Genomic DNA, 23,215 nt, shown 5'->3' with positions numbered 1-23,215 from the left:
TAATCTGTGTATAATGAACTCCAGAAAAACACTGGAAATATACTCAATTCACATAACTCAAAAACCTAATACATAAACAACAAAAACAAACTACCTTTCCCTAACTTGTATTGATTAGTTCTGAATACTTTCTTGACTGGAGGCTTGTTCGCGGGATTTAAAGCTATATTACAGATAAGATACGTAGGATTTAAAACAGAATTGCAAATTGTGGCGAAATGTAAAAAAAAAATGCCTAAACACAAAAAACCCAGAAGAATGTGTCCATGACCACAGGGATTTCGTTGTGGAAGACAACAAAGGAAAGAAGGTACAAAGTGTGGTACTGTACAGTTACTACTTTGTGACAGAAAAAAAACAAGCATTTTGTAAAGTACAGTAACAGAAAACAATAATTTCATACAGTACATACAAATCGAAAGCTCTGAAAAAATGATTTACATAAAAATCGAAAATAGCTCATAATAAGCACCAAAAAAATGTAATTAATAAAAAACTAAAAACATACGTCATAAATATAATACCTTTAATTCGCGTTGTACAGTTATTGGTGGTGAGAGTTCTGTACGTCACTGTCCCTGTGTATCCTTGTTCTCATTGTTACCTCTTGGAGGTTTGAAATAAACGAGCACACCACAGCGTTGATCCCAAGTGTCCCGCTGCTGCGAGATTGTCTTGCACGGCTCTGTTTGTTTCTCCATTTCTTGGCAGAAATTAAAATGAATTTCCAATGCGTTTTAAAGTTTTGTGAGTATGGCAAGTCTTATGAAAATGCAAAAAAAACAAACAAAACAAAACAAAAATGTTCGCCATTACACAATTTGTAACGCGTACCCCCTAAACACGTCTCGCGTACCAGTGGGGGTACGCGTACCACAGTTTGGGAACCTCTGCACTAGATCATTCCCAGTCCAGTCATTGTGGAGTCCCTCTTGAATATCAGATTATGATTAAACATGCTGTAGCAATTATCCAATCAGGGATAATTCTGCCCCCTCCCCCCCAATAAAACTTGAAACAAATTATTATGATTTATCAGTGCTTGTATTTCTTGTCAAACTGGTTGTGTTCTTGCAGGGCTCGTCACATGACTCTACTCGCTCTTCTCTGAGATAAACGCAGTTTCTTCAAGGGACGATTTTTGGTACAAAAGGAAGTTATGTCGGAGATAAACGCAACCATTTTTAAAAACGATAACCAAAGCTTGCAGTAAGAATGCTGGTATAGTTGAATGCTCGGGAGTTATATCATTATTTTAATATTCAAACGTACAAAAAGAAACTTAACAATACATCCAAAAAAAAATTGAAATGTGCTCAAAACAAAGGCAAGCAAAGCATTATTAAACTTTCATACCTATCAATATTCACTTTAAGGATCCCTGAGTGGCTCACCTGGTAAAGGCTGGACCGTGTGGTGTGCAGGGTGAGTCATACACTGTGTTTTTCACTTCCCTTACTATTATATGGTATTATTGCACTTTTCCCATGGTTATATTATGCATTTACCAGAGCTTGCCCTGGCTTGCCATGTTTAATATGCTTTAGCATACCTCTCTGTGCTTTACAATGCTTGCCTATGCTTTCCCATGCTTTCACTGTGCTTCATTACACTTTGCTGTGCTTTTACTATGGGAAGCTTTTCTAAGGGATGTTTGTAATTGTTCTGTTCCTCCAATACTGAGTTATTATCATTGTTCTCTAGATCTGTTTTTATAAATGATTGCAAACGTCAGGGGGAATATAAAAACAATAATCACAATGGCATTTGAATCACAAACTCTTTATAAAAGCTCTGGTTTGATTTTTTTACTGTACTTTTTATATATTTCATAAAAACACTTAGATACTATAGTTTAATAAAGTGAAATGTAAGTAACTTGTGGGATTCATTTTGTAGCTTGCTTGCTATCTAAATAGAGAGAGAAAGTGAAACAGACCCACACTGGTTTTATATATTTATCAATGCCGTGGTTTCACAAATCCTTCTATGTTGCTGTCGTGTGCACGATGCATCAAACCAGGCTTTGAGAGAATTTGCCGGGCTTGTCAAGTATGCAAGACGTGCACAATCCTCCCCGGACGAGTCCTCTCCCTTCCAGTCATCAGGCTCATTACCGTGCCAATATCTGAAAGAGATGAGGAGCAATGCCAGTCAGTATCACAGCACTAAACTGGACATGCTCACTGTTTCACTGCAACACTTAATCAGCACTTAGTGAAAGAGATGAGGAGCAATGCCAGTCAGTATCACACAATGTCAGTAGAAAATGACTAGGTTGTTTGCTGCTGTATCCTTTTAATCCTCAGCAGTGATTTCAGAATGAGATTGAAGCTCTTACTTTGCCTTGTCATTGAGAGGAGTGCCGTCCACCCAGAGCCAGGTTCCTTCAGTAGCAGCATCCGTCAGGCCGATCCAGTAAGAATTCTTTTCAGCATTCCCCAATAGGGGTTTGCTTTTATCATTCTCTAATAAGAATTTCTGAGCAGAAAACAACAGTTTACTGTTAGTTACAATGGAGGTGTAACATCTTGAGGCAAAGATGGGTGTCTTTTTAAAGAAAGAGACTCTTATTGTACTTAAAGGAAAGGAAATTAAGAAATACATGACAAGCAATTTTTCCTGACAGTTTGTTTTCTGCAAAATTATTCTTAAACTTGAATGTTTGCAATACTGTACCTGCTCTGCCTCGCTCTCTATAATCACCAGGTCTGCTCCCATTGACACACAGCTAGCCCGGCTGGAGTTCCAGTTCATTTTATCAGGTGAGAAGTAGTAGCACTTTCCATTGGACTCCACCCACTTCTCTGGACAGGCTTTACAAACCCGCTCTGCACAATGAGAGAAAGAAGCAGTGCATGTTAAACGCCTGGAGATCTGAAGAAGGGGGCTGCACCTACAACACAGGGCTAGATTCTCAGAATTAGCATTAGCATGATTTGATCACAAGGATACTTTTTTACACAAGGATACATCTCCCCTCCACTCCAAATAGTATTGGGACAGATGAGTAAATGGAGGGAGGGGGGGGGGGGGGAGGCTTTATTTGTCCCTGTGGGAGGGTGTGGGAATTCACTGACATGGGAGACAGAAGGTTTTAATTGAAACACCTCTCTGGTGCCCAGTTTTATTATTCTTTTCTTTCCATTATTAACCACCAGGTGGCACTGGTTCTTCTATCCCCAATACCAACGATGGTAAAGCGGTTGCACTTGTATCAGGCAGCACGCGCAGGTGCTGAGAAATAAAAATGAAAACAAAAGGTGAAAGAAAAAGGGAAAATAAAACACAGTAATAAAAACTACAAACAAAAGACACTGCTCATGCAGCGTCCCCGACCACCGCTAAACCGGTCAGCTCGGGTCTCCAACCTACGCTCTGCTATTCCCTCACTATACACTGGTACAATGGCTAATGTAGTTTAATAAAAGCACCAGTAGTTGAGTTTGATAGAAAAAAGAGATTTAGTTTGAAAAAGTTTGTGAGCACTGCTAGAAAAATGATGGGCTTTTAAATGGATCAAGTCACTTGTGTAGCTTTTACCCTTGTGTTCTGTTATTTATTGTCATGTTTTATGCGTCATCCTCCATGGAGAAGTTTACTTTAAGCTCTTTTAATGAAAGTGGCTGCTGTGATGTTAATAAGAGAGCCCAGTTATTTGATTTTATTGAGTCAAAAAAGGCGAATTGTATTTTACTGCAAGAGACTCACACTGACAGCAGTAATGAAGCACACTGGCTGTCAGAGTGGAAGGGGAAGGTGATTTTAAGTCACGGCTCTTTCGTTAGTGCTGGGCTGGTAGTTTTATTTTCACCGGGGCTGGGAGCAGAGATTGTGTCTGTGGAGGAGGTCGTGCAAGGGAGGTTTTAAAAGTTGAAATGAAATTAAATGGGGGTTTGTGGCAAAGTGCCCACCCCTTTATATTTATTCATGTGTGTTTTATTATTATTATTGTTATTATTATGATTATTATTATTATTATTATTAGTAGTAGTATTGTAGTTTTATGCAGGCGGACAAAGCCGTCCGTCTTAGTTATTATTTTGAGATGACAGTGGAAAGCCGTGTGTTTGTTTATTGCATTTGATTATTTAAAAACCCCGTGCAGCCGGTGACCATCTCCCAATTTAATTAATTGACTAATTGTTGCTAATCGGGAGATGGTCACCTGTATAAAAACGTGCAGCTTTTCTGCACTCGAGGAGAGAGTGTTCAGGGAGTAAGGAACGGGAGTTAAGGAGAGAAGAGAAAAGCAAAAACAACTGCTATTGTGCTGGAATTGCCAGCACAATATTTGTTAGCACAATTGTTTGTTTGTTTTGTTTGGCCAACGTGCCCTTTTGTTTCTGTCTTTTGTTCTGTTTAAATATTTTGTTTTATTATTTAAATAAACGCGCTGAGCGCCAGTTGCGCTACAGTTTGCCCAGCACTTCGTTGTTTATGATTTACTCTTTCCTGGTCTGTGACGTCATTGCAACTACTCTGCCACAGGGTTTTATTGATCTTTGTAGTATTTATGCTCCTAATTTGGGCAGAGAACAGATTTTATTTTTTAAAAGTCTGAATCAGATTTTAGGAAAGTGTGATCCAGAACATTTTATACTGGTGGGTGGGGATTTTATTTAGACAGAAATCATGATGAACCCAATCCCCAATCCGTGGGGAAAACTCAAATTAAGATTTTCTTCCAGCAATACTCCCAGAACATCACTGGACAAATGAATGCAGCAGTCAGCCAGTTAGAGATTGAGATTTTGAGAGAGCGCTGGGTGGCCAAAGCACGGAGGGAATATATTGCAGCCTGAAAGAGAGGAAACCACTCCTGATCAAGGGGTCGCTGGTGAGAGCAAGATTCATTGAACTAAGAGACATGGACACCCCCACAGCCTTAAGCTTGGAGAAGAAGGTATCTGAACACAAGCAGATGCTGTTACTGAGGCTGCCTGGGGAGAGAGGTCTCCAGCCCTGCGGAGCTTCGTAGGGCCACGGTGGACTTTTACTCCGAGCTGTATCAGGCTGAGAAGTGCGACCAGGAGTAGACGGAGTGGCTATTGGAGGGTCTCCCTAGCCTGAGTGTGGGGGAGCGCTGTGGCCTGGACACGCCTGTCTTATTTGGTGGGCTCACGACCGCCATCACACAGTTCTCCAACAGCACAGCACCTGGGCTGGACGGGCTTCCGGCTGAGTTTAATAAGCATTTTTGGAAATGTCTGGGTAGTGATCTGCACAGGCGCTGAAGGAGTGTGTGGTGGAGGGAGAGCTACCCCTGAGCTGCCGCAGGGCATTACAGACTTTGTTATCCCAAAAAAGGAGGCCTATCTGAGCTGAAGAACTTGGGCCCAGTGTCACTGTTGTGCTGTGATTACAAAATCCTCTCCAAAACTCTGGCCAGCCATCTTAGAAAATGCTTGAGCCCCATGGTGCACAGAGACCAGATGTACTGTGTGCCGGGGCGCTCTATATTTGATAATTTGTTTTAAATCAGAGACCTTTTTAATGTTTCTAATGTTTTTAAATCTAGATTTTAGGCTGGTGTCACTTGATCAGGAGAAAGCTTTCGACAGGGTGGACCATGGCCTTTTATTCCACACACTGGAGGTGTTTGCTTTTGGTCCTGTTTTTATCTCTTACATCAAAATTGTATACTCTGATATTTTTAGCTTTAAGATTAATAGCAGTCTAAGCCAGCCTTTCCCAGTGGAGAGAGGGAACAGACAGGGCTGCTCTATTCGAGATCTATTGAACTGCTGCTACACCGGCTGAGGGAGTGTCCTGCTGGCTTGGCCTCCTGGCAGGGAGCTGGCTGGGAAGAGCCCCTCCCTTTCTGCCTCGGGTTCTGGATTGGAACAGAGCTGGACTGAACGTGCTGAAGGCATACTTGCGTACAGAGGCTTACATGCAGCAGAACTGGGAGAGGGTGTTGGTGAAGGTGGCAGGGAGATTACAGAGCTGGTAATGGCTGCTGAACCGCCTGCCCTTCAGGAGGAGGGTCCTTGTGATTAATAACTTGGTGGCATCCATGCTGTGGCACAGACTGGTGTGTCTGAACCCTCCCTCAGGGCTGCTGGAGCAGGTCCAGAAGAAACTGGTCAATTTCTTTTGGAATAGAAACCATTGGTTGAAGCCAGCGGTGCTGTACCTGCCCTGAGATGAAGGGAGGCAGGGGTTGATTGACATCTCCTCCCAGTTAGCTGCTTTCAGACTGCAGGCAGCCCAGAGTCTGCTGTACTCCCCCAAACTGAACTGGAAAGGCCTAGCTCTGTCTCTCCTGAGGTGGGCTGGAGAGCTCAGTTTAGACAGGGTTGGAAAGTTTTTATAAGAACATGTTAAATGCCTGGAGGTTAGTAAAGGTTTTAAGGACAGAATGCACTAATTGTGTTTTCAAAGAGCCTCTTTTTTAATGACATTTTTAAATGTGGCGTTTATTTTAATTACAAACAGCTTTTTTCAGTGTTTTTAGAGGCCAGATTCACCACCCTGTGTCACCTGATAGACTGGACTGAGTGGCGATGGAAGAGTGGGGCTGAGCTGACTGCAGCACTGGGCCTGCTCTCAGTACGATTCATGGAGAGGGTTCTGGGAGAGAGCAAAGCCTCCCTTAAGCCCTGCTGTGTCGAAGTTCGTGGCGCAGTGCCACTCAGAGAGACAGGCCCTGGAGCATGAGCCAGTTTCACCCTCGGTGCTGCTCTTCCCTGCGATGCTGGAGGAGGAGGAGGGGGGTGAGCAGTCCGTGATGCTGTTATCACTGGACAGAGAGTCAGACCTGCAATTCCACTCTGCATTGAAGAGGCAGCTGTACAGCACAGTTGTACCCCAAGTTAAGAGACCTGAGTGACACCTACCGGTGGATGAGTCTGCGTTGCCGTCCTGGAAGGTGCTGTACAAGCTGCCCCTGTCTGATTAACATTACATGAGAGTAGATGTTAAAACTTCATGCTGATTTGAACTCGACTCTCACCAAGATAAGCGCCAACTAAGACGTAGCTTTACAGTAAACTAATGTGATCCATCTGCATCTCCATCCATTTGTGTTTCTTTCCATATGATGATGCAGATATCTTTCTGCCTGGTGTTGATGGCTTATGTGTAATGCTGGCTCCAGGGATCAGCTTATTTTGCCTCCCCAGCAACCACAGTGCGGCCTCCCCAGTGCATCAGCATGACAACCGTCTGGATTGAGCTAAGTAGGGTACATCTCTGGGATCTTCAAGTGGGCACCTTCCGTCCTCGGTGTTTCGTCGACTAGCCCACGACACCTCAAGAGGGCTTAACAGTGATTCTGGCATCCCAGCATCACCACCCTCTGTCCCCCACTCGACTCAGCCCAGCTTACTTAGCCGTACAGCAGTGTTGCTTTCTTTCTATTGCGCTTGAGATCCCCAGCTAGAATCTTTCCGTCTCAACCACAGCCAGTTGCTGCTCCTTTCTGCTGCTTCAAATAAGTTCTTCACTGTGCGACACAACTCTTGGCCACCGAACCTGACATCTCTGAGAAATCAGGTTGTACAGTGCGCCACAAATCCTCGACAACCCACCTCTGCTGGGTAAACCCAAACTCTCCATCCTTGCTGTTCTGCTTCAGTGGCTAGTTGAGCATACCGCAGTTTCTTCCTCTCATACGCCTCATCCACAGCATCCTCCCATGGCACTGTTAACTCTACCAGATGAACAAGGCGTGCTGATCCAGACCACAAGACAATGTCTGGTTGAAGGTTAGTGGTGGCAATCTCGGGTGGAAAAATAAGCCATTTACCAACATCTGCCAGCATTTAGCAGCTTCCAGTTGTCCTGGGCGAGGCTTGGCTTTTACACCTTTTCTTGGCTGTTGCTCTCCTGGAAGGAGGAATATTGTCACAATATTGTGTAATGCTTTGATGGAACTGGTTGCAACTTATTGGTCATGTTACGCTTGTCTTCCAATTGTAAGGGCAAACATCGCAGCACCTGGTCATGGCGCCAAGTAAACCGTCCTTGGCTAAGACCCACCTTACATCCTGTCAAAATGTGCCTTAATGTTGCAGGTGATGAACACAAAGGACATGAGGGATCCTCACCCACGCAGAGGTTTAGGTTCTGTGGTGATGGGAGAACATCATATGTTGATCTGATGAGGAAACTGATCCTGCTCTGTTCCATTGTCCATAAGTCTTGCCAGCCGATCTTGCGTTGTTCCACACTCTCCCATCTCATCCATTCTTCCTGCTTGGCCTGGGAAATGGCCTTTAAGCACCTCATCCTCTCCTCCTGCTTTTGCACCTTGTTGACTACCAGATTCCTTCGTTGAGCTGGGGCTGCCTTGTGCCATGTAGGAGGAGCTGAACTGAGACCAAGGCCCACTCTTCCATGCTGAACTTGCCCCATGATATCACCGATTCGAAGGGCAGCCTTTGCATCTTTCACGTCTTTCTTTGCCGCTGCTGTCCTGAAGGGTGCTGTACACGCTGCCCTTGCCTAAGCACTCCGGGGACCTGCAATGGCACATCCTGCATGGCATCATGGCCACGAACCGCTAGCTGAGACGGGTTGAGGGAGCGGTGCCCCTTCTGCCCCGCCGTGGAAACAGTGTTTCACAGACTGCCCTCGACTCCGGCCTGCTGACGAACCTTGGGGTGCTTTTTACTAAAGCGCTGTTCATTTTTAGTATTAAGTATTCTTACATATGCCGCTATCGGTGTGCCCTGGTCAACTTTCTTCAATGTCAAGCGAACCTAACCATTTTGAAATCCCACAAGAACAGTATGTCCTGCACTGGTATAGATGATGCTTTGTGTGTTTTTAGAGTCCTGTTTGCAACCAGAATAAAAGCAAGATGCGGTGGTGCATTGAGGAGGGAGTGTGTGTGGTGGGTGAAGATGGCAATTTCATTTTAAATTTTTAAAATGATCTATCACTGTTGCTGCTGTCTGTGTTTTAGTCATTGTTGCTGCTGTTTTATGGTGTAGAATGTGTTGATTTTCAAAATTCTATCTCTGTGTTGTGTGATTCGTATACTGTGTATGACAACTCTGCACAGTCCAGTGCACTTCCTGCAAAGCTCTCTCTCTCTCTCTGTCTGTTGATGATGATGGGATTGTATAGAATTCACAACTCACCCTTTGAAGAGCCTTCTTTGAGAGGACAGTATTTATCCAAGATTGATTTGACAGACAGCTCAGTACTGTGCTTTTTCAATGCTGAATTTTCTTTTTGGAGTCTGCTATAGTTACTCTGCAGCTCAGAATGAGTTTCATTGAGCCTGCTATAGTTACTCTGCAGCTCAGAATGAGTTTCATTGAGCCTGCTATAGTTACTCTGCAGCTCAGAATGAGTTTCATTGAGCCTGCTATAGTTACTCTGCAGATTAGAGTGAGATCCAGATAGCTTGATATAGTTACTCTGCAGATCAGAATGAGTTTCATTGAGCCTGCTATAGTTACTCTGCAGCTCAGAATGAGATCCAGAGAGCTTGCTATAGTTACTCTGTAGCTCAGAATGATTCCTGTTGAGGTTGCTGTAGTCACTGCTCAAGTCCTGGAGCTGATTCAGTAATGATGAATAATTTGTGGACAGGCTGGTGTATTTCTCAGGATCTTCTTTAGTTCTGAAATCTGAGAAAAACAAATAAACAAGCGTGAATTACAGTTTTGTTCAGTTGAATGCACTCAACCAGCTTGTTCTGTACATGTTTAAAGCTGATTAATCAGTTCAGTAAATCTGACTCTGAAATGCAGCGATTTGAAACCCTGCTAACAAACAGCAGTGTGTTAATACTCACGATAGACAGCGAGGGAGATGATGGCAGCCAGTAAGAGACAGCACAGGATGAGGAGGACCAGTGCAGGCTGTCTGTATGAAGAGGCCTTGCCAGCAGCACTCACAGGCGGGGTGGGGTCTGAGGAGAGAGAACACAGCTCAGGATACAGTACACAGTATACTAAAGAAACTTTCTGGAGTTATAACTTCAAACACTCAGTCAAAGATACACTTCAGTATAGGGCAGCAGTGTGGAGTAGCGGTTAGGGCTCTGGACTCTTGACCGGAGGGTTGTTGGTTCAATCCCAGGTGGGGGATACTGCTGCTGCATCCTTAAGCAAGGTACTTTACCTAGATTGCTCCAGTAAAAACCCAACTGTATAAATGGGTAATTGTATGTAAAAAAATAATGTGATATCTTGTAACAATTGTAAGTCGTCCTGGATAACAGCGTCTGCTAAGAAATAAATAATTATAATAAGAAGAATTAGAGGCTAGGAGCTGCTGTTAATGTCAAGCTCAATGTCAAACTTGAGGAGCTCTTTAAAACAGTCCAGCACTGCGAGCCCTGTTTACAAAGCTGCAGCTCAGGAGCTAGTTAACAGGTGTTTCAACAGGGTGTGTGGATAAATACAGCAAGGCTGTTCTGATGTTGGCTTAAAAGGAAACTTGATTCACAGTATGTGTTCACTAGATTGCACTCTCTACAATACAGACACTCTGCTGATCCAATCTGTGTGGGTAAAGGAAACCTGGCAGTTAGAACTGAAGAGCTGGCCCTGAATTCAGGTCAAAGCACCTCAACACCCAGACTAAAGGGAATAAACCATGGCTGAGTATTGACAATAAGAAGCACTCTGAATGATTCCAGACATCATGAAAAGGTAAGGGAGAATGTAATGTAACATGATGACACTGACAGCAGTGCTATTCATGGGCTCACCCGCTGTGCGGCTGGGGTCTGTCTGCTGCTGCTGCTGGGAGTTTGGAGCTTCTGCAAACTTCACTGTAGCATAGGTGACATAGTCTTCCCTTCCTGGGAGTGATGACAAACAAAACACAGGAGAAGTGAACATCTGATCTGACCATTTTATTAGCGGAGCATCAGATAGTAGGCTCTTATTAACAATGCTTTAAAAACAAGTTCAACTTAAAGCAGCGCTAAACAAGGCTTTATCAAATCCATTCCCTTAGCTCTTACTGGTTTTAAATTATTACTGCCCAGCCTTTAAAGGAGAGCTAACCAAGGACTGAAAATTCTTTCTCATAGAGAAAGTGAAAATAAAGAAGCCTGTAAAACTAGCTGATCTACAGAAGAATGAGAAGAAAGTTACATGAGGGGGAAGAAAATATTGAAAGCCTATAATTTGTAATGAATAAAACTGAAGAGCCAGAATAGTTGTGTGATTCGTATGATGTGTATGACAGCTCTGCACAGTCCAGTGCACTTCCTGCAGAGCTCTCTCTCTCTCTCTCTCTCTCTCTCTCTCTCTCTCTCTCTGCAGCACTGTGGACTTAGGCTGTTGCATCCTTTACTGTGCAGCGTGTGGTTTTCTTCACCCTAATGCCCTTGTGCATCGTTTACAGTAAACACTGTACCAGCTTGAGGGAGTGTGAGAGAGTACAGTGGCGTAGTGTACAGTATCTCACAGCACAGAAGTGTCATGTTAAACAAATACATTAATAATAATGTTAATTTTCCTGTAGTAGAATGAAAGTGCCACTCCCAAGTGTAGGTTGAGTTATTTATCAGTGGAAGAGCAGATCTTTTGACAGTGTGTACTCTTGACACAACACCACAGAGAGAGGATACATGTCTAATGAGTGGATTGTAATAAGAGGGCTATTTGTGATTTGATCTCATAGAGCCTCATTGTCCCGTTCCCCTGGATGTCCCATTGCCCTTGTGTGTGTGAAATGCTGATAGAAACTAAGACAATTCTTTCACCAAAATTCTTGGTGTGCAAAAACAAAATCACAAAAAACCTGTTCCTTAAAGATACATATTTAAAAATGAAACCCAAAAATCCAAGCTGTTACTCAATAGCTGGTTCTGCTTTAGAGTGTGCAGGCAGTTTCAAAACAGAAACCGAAGCAGAAAGAAAGAGGGGCATCTTACAATAATGCACATCATCTAAATGCCTTTCATCCAGCCTGTAATCATTACAATGTTCACAAGGAGAAACTAACAACTTGAGGTTGCTTGAGAAATCTGTGGAAGGAGAAGTTCAGTTTCTGACTCATTTTGTACAGTTACAGAAACTGCATTCATCTCTGGAAAATTGCCATTGTCTCTGCACTTGCTTTAAAGGGACCCTCTAAAGGGTCTTGTTGTTTAGATCCAGTTTATGTTTCAGTCGTAACATAAAGCACCCCTCTGGCCTCAGTAGAGCTCTCAGAATCACAGAGTCCAGATGGTACACCAGAGTGTAATCACCCTGCAACACTCTGCTCACAGTGGATTGTTCTGTGTGGTGTTTCTTTTTTAAGCCCCTTTCACACTGGCACTCCTACTCGTATTCTGGTTACCCGGGTCACAATCCTGTGAAACCACGTACCTAGGTTGTACCCGGGTTGACCCGGGTCCCAGCGACCCACCTCAGGATGTGGGATGACACGCTTTGACCCGAGCGAGATAAAATGCATGACGGTCATTCGTAAGCCAACGAAATAACAAACAGCCACGCCTGCATGAAGGTTTCTACTGCAAGGAACATTTCTGTTTATTCTGATGAGCCATATTTTTATTGATTGAGACACACCATGAGCCAGATTGCAACAGGGATGTAGAAACATTTGCTCTAATCAACACTCACAGTTCAATCCAGAGAAGCTTGGATGGAAATGTCTGTAACAAGCTGCTCCCGGGGGATTGATACATGTGTTGTGTGTTTGCTTCTGTCACCCAGGTGGATCCTGCTTTATCAAAAGCCGTGTGAAATCGCGTAGCCGACCCGCATGACACCGGGTCCTGACCCGGGTAGGTTCTGACCTGGGTAGAGCATGCCAGTGTGAATGGGGCTTAAGAGGATGCCATCTCATTAGCAGAGCAGCAGTTCACACACGCACACAAACACATACACACACAGACACCCACACACACAGAAACACGCACACACACACATTCACACACGCACACATTCACACACACATACTCTTTATAGTATACATATTATTTTCTCGTATCTTTTATTAAATCAATTAAACTGAGACCATGTCTCCCAGTGCAGTTCAATACATAAACCAGAAACAGAAAACTTGTATCTTCATTCCAGCAAACTGTTTAACTTTGTTGAGCAGAAAAACATTGAAAAAATGAAGTTTCATTAGGTATTTCATTGATAGATGAAATGGTAGCCTTATTAGTCTAGAGACGATGGACAAAGAGAAGATGTGATAGTAGGAAAAACATCACTCTCTCTATCCTACTTACACCTGAAGAAGACAACGCTGAGGTCTTGAAAGCTTGTGATTAATTATTGTTTAGTTAGTCCAATAAAAGGTATTGGCTCTATTGGTATTTCTAAATTAAACACTAGAAACCCGAGTCTGGTTACAGCAAAGCAGCTCTTTACCACTGCAAACTGGCAAAGAGAGTTACACAGCAGAGTCTGAGACCCAGTCAAGTGTGTCAGCAAAGCACAGAAAAATGTACGCAACAATTTTAAAGGGAGCCCGTTCTTCATGTAATAAAGCACCAAGTTTACAGAGACAATGCTCACCTGCACACAGTTTAGCAGCTGCTTGGTGGCCTGGTTTCCGAGTGAACTTGACACTGGAGTAGAGAACTTCACCAGACATCTTGTTAGATTGTTGTAAGATTGTAGCAGAATGGAGGGTGACCAGCCTGAAGCTAACTCAGGAAGAACCTAAGAGATCTAGAGCCCCATGGGCAATGTGATCTTCTTGTATTCTTAATTATACGGTAATGAAGACAGTTCCCCAAAATCAACAACCCGTGTCAGAAGTTATTTCTGTAAAGAGGAAGCTACAAACAACAAGCAAAATTGTCAAATTCAGCACCGGTACTTTTTTTAAAAAACAACTGCAATGTTTTTTTTTTTTCAGGGTCTGAGTTTCATTTCTATCAGCTGTATCCCTCTGTGATTTAGTATCTTTTGAAGCACCCCTGTAAGGGCAGCCTGTATTATAGCTAGGGCTTCTGTTTTTCGGGTTTTATTAATTGTATTTTTTGGTGCTTATTTTTAGCTATTTTTGAGTTTTATGTAAATAGTTTTTTTTTTTGAAGGGGGGGCTTTCGTTTTTGATATATTGTATGAAATTAGTGTTTTCGGTTACTTTCCAAAATGCTTCAGCATTTAGTTTTTAGTTTTTTTTCTGTCAAAATATGTATAGTTTTGACTCGACAGTACTTGCACACTTAAGTGGTATCTTCTTTTGTTTTGCTGTCTTCCACAACAAAATCCCTCTGGCCACGGGCTCATTCTTCTGGGGTTTTTGTGTGTCGGCATTTTTGTACATTTCACCACAATTCTGTTTTAAATCCTCTGTATCTTAACTGTAATACAGCTTTAAATCCCGCTAACGAGCCTCCATCCTGATTGTAATCTCGTTTTAGATCTCTTGCGCTGAGTCTCCAATAGAAATGTAGGAATGTGCTGTCACTCGGTAGTTGGGGCTGGTTCAAAGTATTCAGAACGAATCAATGATAGATACAAGTCAGGAAGGCGGGATTTTGCCCATCAGCACTGAGAAATGTATTTATTATTATTTTTGTAATAGGTTTTATTTTTTAATGGGAAAGGGGTAAAGTTAACGTGAATTGATTAACCATTTCCACAGTTTTTCTGGTGCTTTCCTTATTGGCTATCCACCGATTTCATTTTTTTTTTTGTATCGGGATGCTTTATCAGTTAAAACTGAAAATCAGAAGCCCTAATTATAGTATGAGTTAGTGAACCCGTCGCCGCTGCACTACTACAGCTAATATCTCATAAATCATTGCAGCTGCAACTTCATATTTTCAGTGTTGTGGAAACTGTGCAGCCACTTTGACCTGTGATTTAAGATGGCTGCCACATTGGTGTCAGGTGACTTTTTGGTTCCCAGGTGATAAAAACGCTTTGAGATTCTGCCTTCATACTCGCTACACAGCTGTGTTCTGTGATTCTCTAGGTCAGGTTTGATTGTGGGTGTTGCACAAGAAAAAATAACCCCTTAGAGTAATCTACCCGGGATGCTTTGATTTTATTTTTCCACAATCACAGTATGTAGTGTTGCAAGGCTAGCGCCTTCATCAGTGTTATTGTAACTAGAAGAGACTGAGTCAAGCAGACAAGTGCTGTATGTATGTGAAGATCACAACCGAGAGTTTACAGAAACATACGATCTGTGTTCATTTACATGCTCGCTCAGCGACAAAATACAAATCTCATTCGCTGACCTACATAGCTACATGTAAATACTGTGTGCATACACAACCAAACAGATACTCGCATATTTGTATTTCCACTACATGACGTACTGAATTTTTTAAAGGAAATGCCAAACCAAATGCGTTTTACATCCATTTCAAATTCATGACCTCCGTGACAAAATCGTATCTGTAAGCAGCCCCAGATTCTTCCACCTTCAGAACAGTGGCCCCATTATTATTATTATTATTATTATTATTATTATTATTATTTATTTCTTAGCAGACGCCTTATCCAGGGTGACTTACAATTGTTACAAGATATCATATTATACATTATATCACATTATTTTACATACAATTACCCATTTATACAGTTGGTTTTTTACTGGAGCAATCTAGGTAAAGTACCTTGCTCAATGGTACAACAGCAGTGTCCCCCACTGGGGATTGAACCCACAACCCTCCGGTCAAGAGTCTAGAGCCCTAACCACTACTCCACACTGCTGGCCACAACGTCGGGATGTCCACCCGACCACTGCTCCAAGGATCCCAGTGTAACCCAGCACCGACCCACCATACACAACCACACACAATGCAGTACTTGGTAAAAAGGTATATACTTTATTAAATACACAATTAAAATATTGACAGTCCAGCCTATAATAATCTCCCAGCCCCTGGCCTAGTAGCGGTCTCACCAGGAAACAACAACAACGAACCGGGAACCCAAACCCTGAGGCTGCTTGAGTTTCAGGAGCTCATTTCCAAAGGTGTCCCAGGGGGACAGCAGCAGATACAGGGTTAACAGGCACCAGGATCAATTTAAATCTTAAATTGCAGTCAATTTACAGTCATATCAAATCCCAAAAGCGCAGTCAAAAAGCAAAAGAAACATATAATTAAATAGAAATAACATAAATATACAAACAATTTCAAACAGCAGTGAAAACTCCAAATACCTTCTGTGTAAATAGCCAAATCCACTACAGACAAGCAAAATCAATACTAATTACCCACAACTACAGTATCTGCACATCTGGGGAGGATAAAAAAAAAATAATGATAATTTAATACAATACAGCAAGTTATGCAACCCAGTTTCCCCTTTAAAAAAATCAGACAAACCCAAATATCTTAATACAAATACATACAATATAGTAAAACAATAAGCAGCAGCATACACACCAATCACAAATTACAATGCACTAAAACTGTAACAGAGGTAAACTCGCGACCCAGTACAAGCATAGCTTCTCTTTACATAGCTAAAAGCGAATGGCAAATATGAAATATAATTTACACAACGTCCAAAACAACAAATCAACAAACTCACCGCACCAAACACCCTCTGAACACCTTCCAACAGGTCTCTTATTCCGGTCGGTAGTAACTATGCTTCGCCTTAAGAACACCAAAGTGTCACGCTATTAAAATCTCTGCTCTGGTCTGGTCTTGTCTGCTCTGGTCTGGTCTGGTCTGGTCTGGTCTGGTCTGGTCCGGTCTGGTCTGGTCTGGTGAGGTATGACACAGGCCCGGTTTTTGGGATGGAACCGCTTAACAGTCTCGCGTTTTGATTGGTCCATGTCTGTCACATGAATACGTCGTCACACAAGTGGAAAAGCTTGCAGGCATTTTTAACATTGTGATCAGACAGAGAGAGTGATCTGCTTTCCACAAACTTATCATTAAAATATAATGTGGTATTACGCTGTACTGATATAACAAACTATGGGTGATTTCTTTATATGAATTATCATGTTATGCACAAATGTAAGAATTGGCTTTCTGTGGTAGTGTACTTTTTTCTTTCAAGTAGCATATATCTATAATCGTTTTTGCGATATATTTTAATATAAAATGTATACACTATTGCAGTTTTGTTAGAGGATACATTAGTTTATCGCTAATGTAATCACAGTTGTACATATAGACTGCTCCTGTTTTCATTTACGTCCCAAATTCTGGTCCGCTTTGGTTTTTAGATAACATCCCAAATTCTGGGCCGATTTGGTTTGCAGATAACGTCCCAAATTCTGGGCCGCTTTGCATTTTCGAATTCAGCCCAGTTTTGGGGACTCAGCTGACAGCGAGTTTCTAAGTCATCCATGACAATTAATTAAAGCAGTCGTTTTCCTTTATTAAAGGCTAATATTAAAACACATTTTTGGGAAGGAACATGGTATTCCGAAAAAAGGACATCTCATTTTCTTATGTAACGTCCATCAATATATTGAAGTGTATCAGGTTATTTTTGGACAGAAATGAGACTGCAACTGTGAGTAGATGAAGGCCGTTTATTTTGACAATAATTAAATAATCACAAAATAAAATCATAAAGTGAGGGAAAGGAGACTGGGAGTCGACAGTGAAAATAAATGATTGTAGTAATTTTTCTTTTGCCCTACCCTTCCCAGTCTTTTCCCGCCCCTGTTTTGTGCAAAACCTGAACTCCAATTCCCCTCCACACACGTGTACCACCATGCAATCCCTGCACACATACACCCACCATGCAACCCCTGCACGCACACACCACCATAAGACCACTGGACACACACACACCACCATGCAACCCCTACATGCACACCACCATGCAACCCCTACATGCACACACCAATATGCAACCCCTGCATGCACACACCAGTATGCAACCCCTGCATGCACACCATCATGCAACCCCTGCACGCACACACCACCATGCAACCCCTACATGCACACACCACCATGCAACCCCTGCACGCACACACCACCATGCAACCCCTGCACGCACACACCACCATGCAACCCCTGCACGCACACACCACCATGCAACCCCTGCACGCACACATCACCATGCAACCCCTGCACGCACACACCACCATGCAACCCCTACATGCACACACCACCATGCAACCCCTGCACGCACACACCACCATGCAACCCCTGCACGCACACACCACCATGCAACCCCTGCACGCACACACCACCATGCAACCCCTGCACGCACACACCACCATGCAACCCCTGCACGCACACATCACCATGCAACCCCTGCACGCACACACCACCATGCAACCCCTGCATGCACACACCACCATGCAACCCCAGCACGGATACACCCACTGTAGCAATTCTTTGCAAAATATATTTTCGGGTATTCAGCCCCATTCATGTCTATGGCAGTGTTAAAAAACACATTTTCAGTCATATCTCTCGAACCAGAGCACCTATAACCACCGTTCGAAGGGTTCTAGACCAGCCTGAATGTAATATGCCCAGTTTCGTAGCAATTCTTTGCAAAAAATATTTTCAGGGTGTTCAGCCTCATTCATGTCTATAGCAGGGTTGAAAAACACATTTCAGGCATATCTCTCGAACCCGAGCACGTAGAACCACCATTCAAAGTGATATAGACTCAGGGGAGCACCCCAAACCACCCCCTAAAACAGTGTGGTGGTTCACCCAAAAACTCATGTCATGACGAAAAAATTCACTTTGCAAAGCCATCCTGGCATCTGAACCAATGAAAATGGTGACTCCTTGTGTGGGTCCCCATGGGGCCCCGCCGCAAAAAAAAAATCAAGTTCTTAACCCCCACAGTACCCGAGATACGCCCTGTCAAAAATGTCCAAAAACTACCCTTTTCGTGGTCATATCTCCATGACCCTGGGGCCTAGAAACCGGGTTGAACTTCCTAGGGTCATGTATGGGGGCCCTCTTTCACAGGGAGCCACCCGTTTTCAAATGGTACATTTTCAACAAATTTACACATTTCCAGCATGATGGCATGTCAAGGTTGCATTTCCAATAGTTTTTAAGCTCCAGGTTGGCAAAAAAAAGTCTAAACTGGTGTCCTTTCTAGCTGGGGACACGTCGCTTGGAGGGATCGACAGGGGCCCCGAGGTGGACCTCGGTACCGATTTTCAAGTCTCGGGGACCCCCGGAACCTGAGATATAGCACCCTGAAAAATGTCTATGGGAAATCCCATTATAAAACCCCTGTGGGGCAACGCCCACCATCTGGCGGTGGGGTGGCGTATGAACCCGTGGCTGATGTCTTTCTTTAGCTAAGACTCTTGTGCACGCAAAGAATGTCCTGAGTTTGTTGGCCCAGGGGTCGTGGAGATACGGGTACGATAAGAGACCACCCCCTTCCCTATGGCAAATCCCATTATAAAACCACCATCGGGGTAAGGCTCAGCTAATGGCGGTCGTGGGTCGTATGAACTCGAAAGAAGCCATTTTCTTTAGCTAAGACTGTTGTGCATCTAAAGAGAGTACTAGCGAGTTTGTTGGCCCAGGATTTGTGGACTCATGGGGTACGACAGGAGGACCCCCCCCCCCCCCCCCCCCCCGACCGCGGTTTCCCATAACAAAATACATACAAAAAATGTCCATTATATATAAGACCTGAAATGTGCACATTTTGTAGTGTATTTATGCAACAGAAGCACCAACTTAAGTCCATTCCAAGTGTTTTGTGATCACAGTATCAGTATCCGAAACCACTGTATCGCTGTATAACTGTATACCCTATAAATATCACTATTTATTGTGTATTTGAGGAACACAACTTCATTTTAATTGCTGTGCTATCAGAATATCAGTGTATAACTCTGCTGGGTATTGCAGTGTATGCTGGGTATCAAAAGGCCTTCACTTTTACAAAAGGCTGTCAGAATTTAAAAAAGGCTGTCAAAGTTACAAAAAAATAGGTGTGCTCCTAACCCAATACTTGTCTTTTTAATTCTGTGCATCCAAATACTTGTATTTAAAAGTTTTAAGAATTAAGCCTACTGTATGTTGTTCTGTCCTAAACCAGCAGTTTGTCACCCAAATTTATTAAATAAACGGGGGGGGGGGGGGGTCATCAGATTATTCTCCATTTTATTGTAATTGAGGTACCATTCAGTTGAGCGAAAATTGTAAAGGGGTACTCGAGCTGAAATCTCCAGATAGAAGGGGTACAGTTTCAAAAAAAGGTTGTAAACCCCTGACCTACAGTATAAACTATCAGGAATAGATAAGGGAAATGTTGACTAATACAATACAATAGGATTTATTTGAAGTTGTTGAAGGGCACTGGTCTCTTAAACCCAGAAGTTCTGATAAACCCCAAAGCCTCACTATATATTGATGGACATTACATAAGCAAATGTGATGTACTTTTTTTTTGGTATACCATGTTCCTAAATGTTTTCTGGGGAGAGTAAAAATACATTAACTTTGATTCATGTACTAAGGGTTACTCTTAAATGAATTAACGGTCCAGTTTATGGTAAATTGTGCATGCATGACTTAGAAACTCGGCTGTCAGCTGAGCAGAATATCTCCAAAACTGGCTTGAATTTGAAAATACAGAATTCGGGACGTTATCTAAAAACCAAAGCAGCCCAGAATTTGGGACGTTATCTGCAAACCAAATCGGCGCAGAATTGTGCATCAGTTTGAGATCTATGTTTCAGGCGTTTCTGTAGCGACACAACACCTAGAAAGAAGAAACCAAAACAATAACGAAGCCTAATGCAAGAGGAATGGCATCTATACACTAAGGTTTAAACATTTGAAGCAATCTGACATGGCCTGACAACGATTCCTTTATACTGGACAAGACTGGATATTGAAGAGTGTGTGGTCTGTACCATGGAAATAACCAGAGGTTAAAATATCCTACAATCATAGCTTTCAGTATCATGAAAAAGAAAAAAGAAGGCAAGTAAATCAGACATCCATAACTCATGTTAGAGATTGGACAAGCAGCTCTGTATTACAAGATGCAGTGTATTTGAATTGAATGGATTCATTTCCATATGTACCCTCACATGCCTCACAGTATCAGCTTTCTAGGAGCTTCTTGTAAAATGTTGACAGTGTACAAAAACACAACAATGTAAACAAAGGGGAATGTTTAGTTCACATGAGAGAGACAGAAAGAGTGACAGAAAGCTTCAAGGAGGGAGGAAGCTTGTGTGCCTGCCTGTAGCTAAAACTACCTGGAACCTTTAAATGAGTTATCAGGGCAGGCAGTCTTTCAGTCGATACAATCAGAGGGCCTAACCCATAGGGCAGAAAGGGCACGTGACGGCAAACTGTATATTTTGCCCCTCCACTTTTTTTGCTCAATGTACAGCTATGGCCAAAGGTTTTGCATCACTCTTTAGAATGAACACACTTCAAAAAATCAAATAAAACCTGCTGAATAATGTTATGTTAACATATTGAATTACATACCGCTTGGTAGTTTTCCATATACTTAAAAAACTAACAAATTGAAAAATGCAACATTTTGAAATCTAACATAACACACTGTGCAACTATTATGGATTCCGGTACTGTTTTACAATATCATTTTGTAGTTTCTTTAATTATATTAGTTTAAATAAAATATCTAAATTATGTTCATATAGTTTTTTTTTTTTTTTTTTTTAATTCTGTCTCAATTCAAACATTCTAGGTGATGCTAACTTTTTTTCCAGAGCTGTATACACACTATTCTATGTTTTGTTATGATTTTGCCTTTAACGGTTTAAAATGAAATAACAAATTGAAAAGGCATTCAGAGGATGCCAGAAGGGCCACATTGATAGAAAACTAAATAAACGCACCCGACACAAACATTTTCTAGCCGTAACCTTCAATAACAATCTTTAACTGCAATACAGACAGTGGCACAACAACAGTAGCTCTGTATTATACTGAGGAGCAATGCTAACAAGTATAGGGCAGCTACAATGGGATGAGGCTGCTATTGGTAGAATGCAGCACAAACCAGCAGTGTAGTTGCCTCCTTTTTTGCACCCCTGTGTGATGCTGAACTGTGCTTTGCTTTTTGCAAAGGCTGGCTATGTTAATTTGTGCAGAACAGGAAGTTTTTATTTAGCACCCCCTTTATTTAGCTTTTGAACTTCCTCAATCGACAGAGCATCATTTCAGAGAAACAGCGATTTGGTCAGAACTATGTTAGTTTAGGGTTTTCACACCCATTTTAATATAGCTGAGTATTGCTGAATGGGGAAGTGAAAGCCTTCACTTCCCAGCAGTTTCAAACACTGTGCCTATCCGCTATCCAGTACAGATTCCACTCAGCACACTGTGGCACTACGACTTTACCTGAGTACTGTGGTGCTGCTGCTCCTGTGCCTCCCTGCTATAATACAGCTTGTCAGTTTGTCCCTTTCATTAACAGATACACAATCGTTTTAAAGCCAGGATTCTATAGCGAGTTTTCAAGTACAATGATACAGAAAACATTTAATAGAGATCCACCCATCAAACTGGTGGGTTCTTTGTTTCTTCTCCATTATCATGACACACAGGAAAGGAAGATGATGTCACCGACGCTGCAGTGAAGTTTAGAGAAGCTCCAAGCCCCCAGCTCTAATATTTAAATGTTGTTATAAAGTCATGTTTCTGTATTGCTCAGTCCAACTGGCTGCCATCTTGCTAGGAGGCCTTTTTATTTTGGGTCTGGGAGTAACTTACCCTCTGATTTTAACACTGAGAGAGTAAAATGTATTTTCAGAGGGGTAAAATACAACATTACCTTGAAGTCATGAGTAATCTCGATAAATACTGTACAATCTTTAATGGTAATGGGGTAGGCATTAAAAAATAGCCTTATATTTTAAACTGTAATGTTACTTTGAACTCCAGTTCAAGACTCTTGTACTAGCCTACAGATGCCTTGACTAGACTGCACCCAGCTACCTCCAGACCCTCATCTCTCCCTACACCCCCACTCGACCTCTCCGCTCCGCCTGCACTAGAAGACTGGCTCTACCTCCTCTACGCTCCCCTGCCTCCAGAGCCCGCTCCTTCTCCACCCTCGCCTCGCAGTGGTGGAATGACCTCCCTACAGATGTCAGGACTGCCCAGTCCCTGACCACATTCCGGCGCCTCCTCAAGACTCAACTCTTCAGACAGCACCTGTAGAACTCCTCTGTTTTTCCCCTGGGACCCTTCCTTAAATGCGCTTTATTTGCTCTTATCTGCCCCCTATTTTACTGCATTTAATCCTGTACTTCAGAGTACTGTAATCTGCCAAGTGTTTAATCTGTAGTATTTTGTATTTAATCATATCTTGATGTAACTATCACTGTCACTGTTATCTGCTGTAATATTGAATTTTAT

General features: G+C 42.5%; 1 protein-coding gene across 1 annotated transcript; it reads right to left on the bottom strand.

The window, feature by feature from the left end:
• Positions 1 to 1,252: 1,252 nt before the first annotated feature.
• LOC117962999 (C-type lectin domain family 4 member M-like) lies at positions 1,253 to 13,533 on the bottom strand. The gene is made up of 7 exons (XM_058994083.1): positions 13,455 to 13,533; positions 10,676 to 10,768; positions 9,755 to 9,922; positions 9,093 to 9,587; positions 2,680 to 2,831; positions 2,342 to 2,481; positions 1,253 to 2,128 (listed from the first exon to the last, which is right to left on the bottom strand). The coding sequence occupies exons 1-7, from the start codon at positions 13,531 to 13,533 to the stop codon at positions 1,951 to 1,953; spliced, it is 1,305 nt and encodes a 434-aa protein (XP_058850066.1). The 3' UTR covers positions 1,253 to 1,950.
• Positions 13,534 to 23,215: the final 9,682 nt, after the last annotated feature.

Source organism: Acipenser ruthenus, chromosome 20, assembly GCF_902713425.1.
Source record: "Acipenser ruthenus chromosome 20, fAciRut3.2 maternal haplotype, whole genome shotgun sequence".
NCBI classification, from domain to species: domain Eukaryota; kingdom Metazoa; phylum Chordata; class Actinopteri; order Acipenseriformes; family Acipenseridae; genus Acipenser; species Acipenser ruthenus.
This window is presented reverse-complemented; position numbering and strand designations above follow the sequence as displayed.

What these genes read in the sequence shown, in the direction of transcription:
- LOC117962999 (XM_058994083.1), bottom strand. Translation starts at nt 13,533, where the DNA reads ATGTCTGGTGAAGTTCTCTACTCCAGTGTCAAGTTCACTCGGAAACCA. An exon ending in AGCTGCTAAACTGTGTGCAG is followed by an intron (nt 10,769 to 13,454) that starts GTGAGCATTGTC and finishes CATCACTCCCAG; the next exon opens with GAAGGGAAGACTATGTCACC. An exon ending in CAAAGAAGGCTCTTCAAAGG is followed by an intron (nt 2,832 to 9,092) that starts GTGAGTTGTGAA and finishes CTCATTGTGCAG; the next exon opens with AGCGGGTTTGTAAAGCCTGT.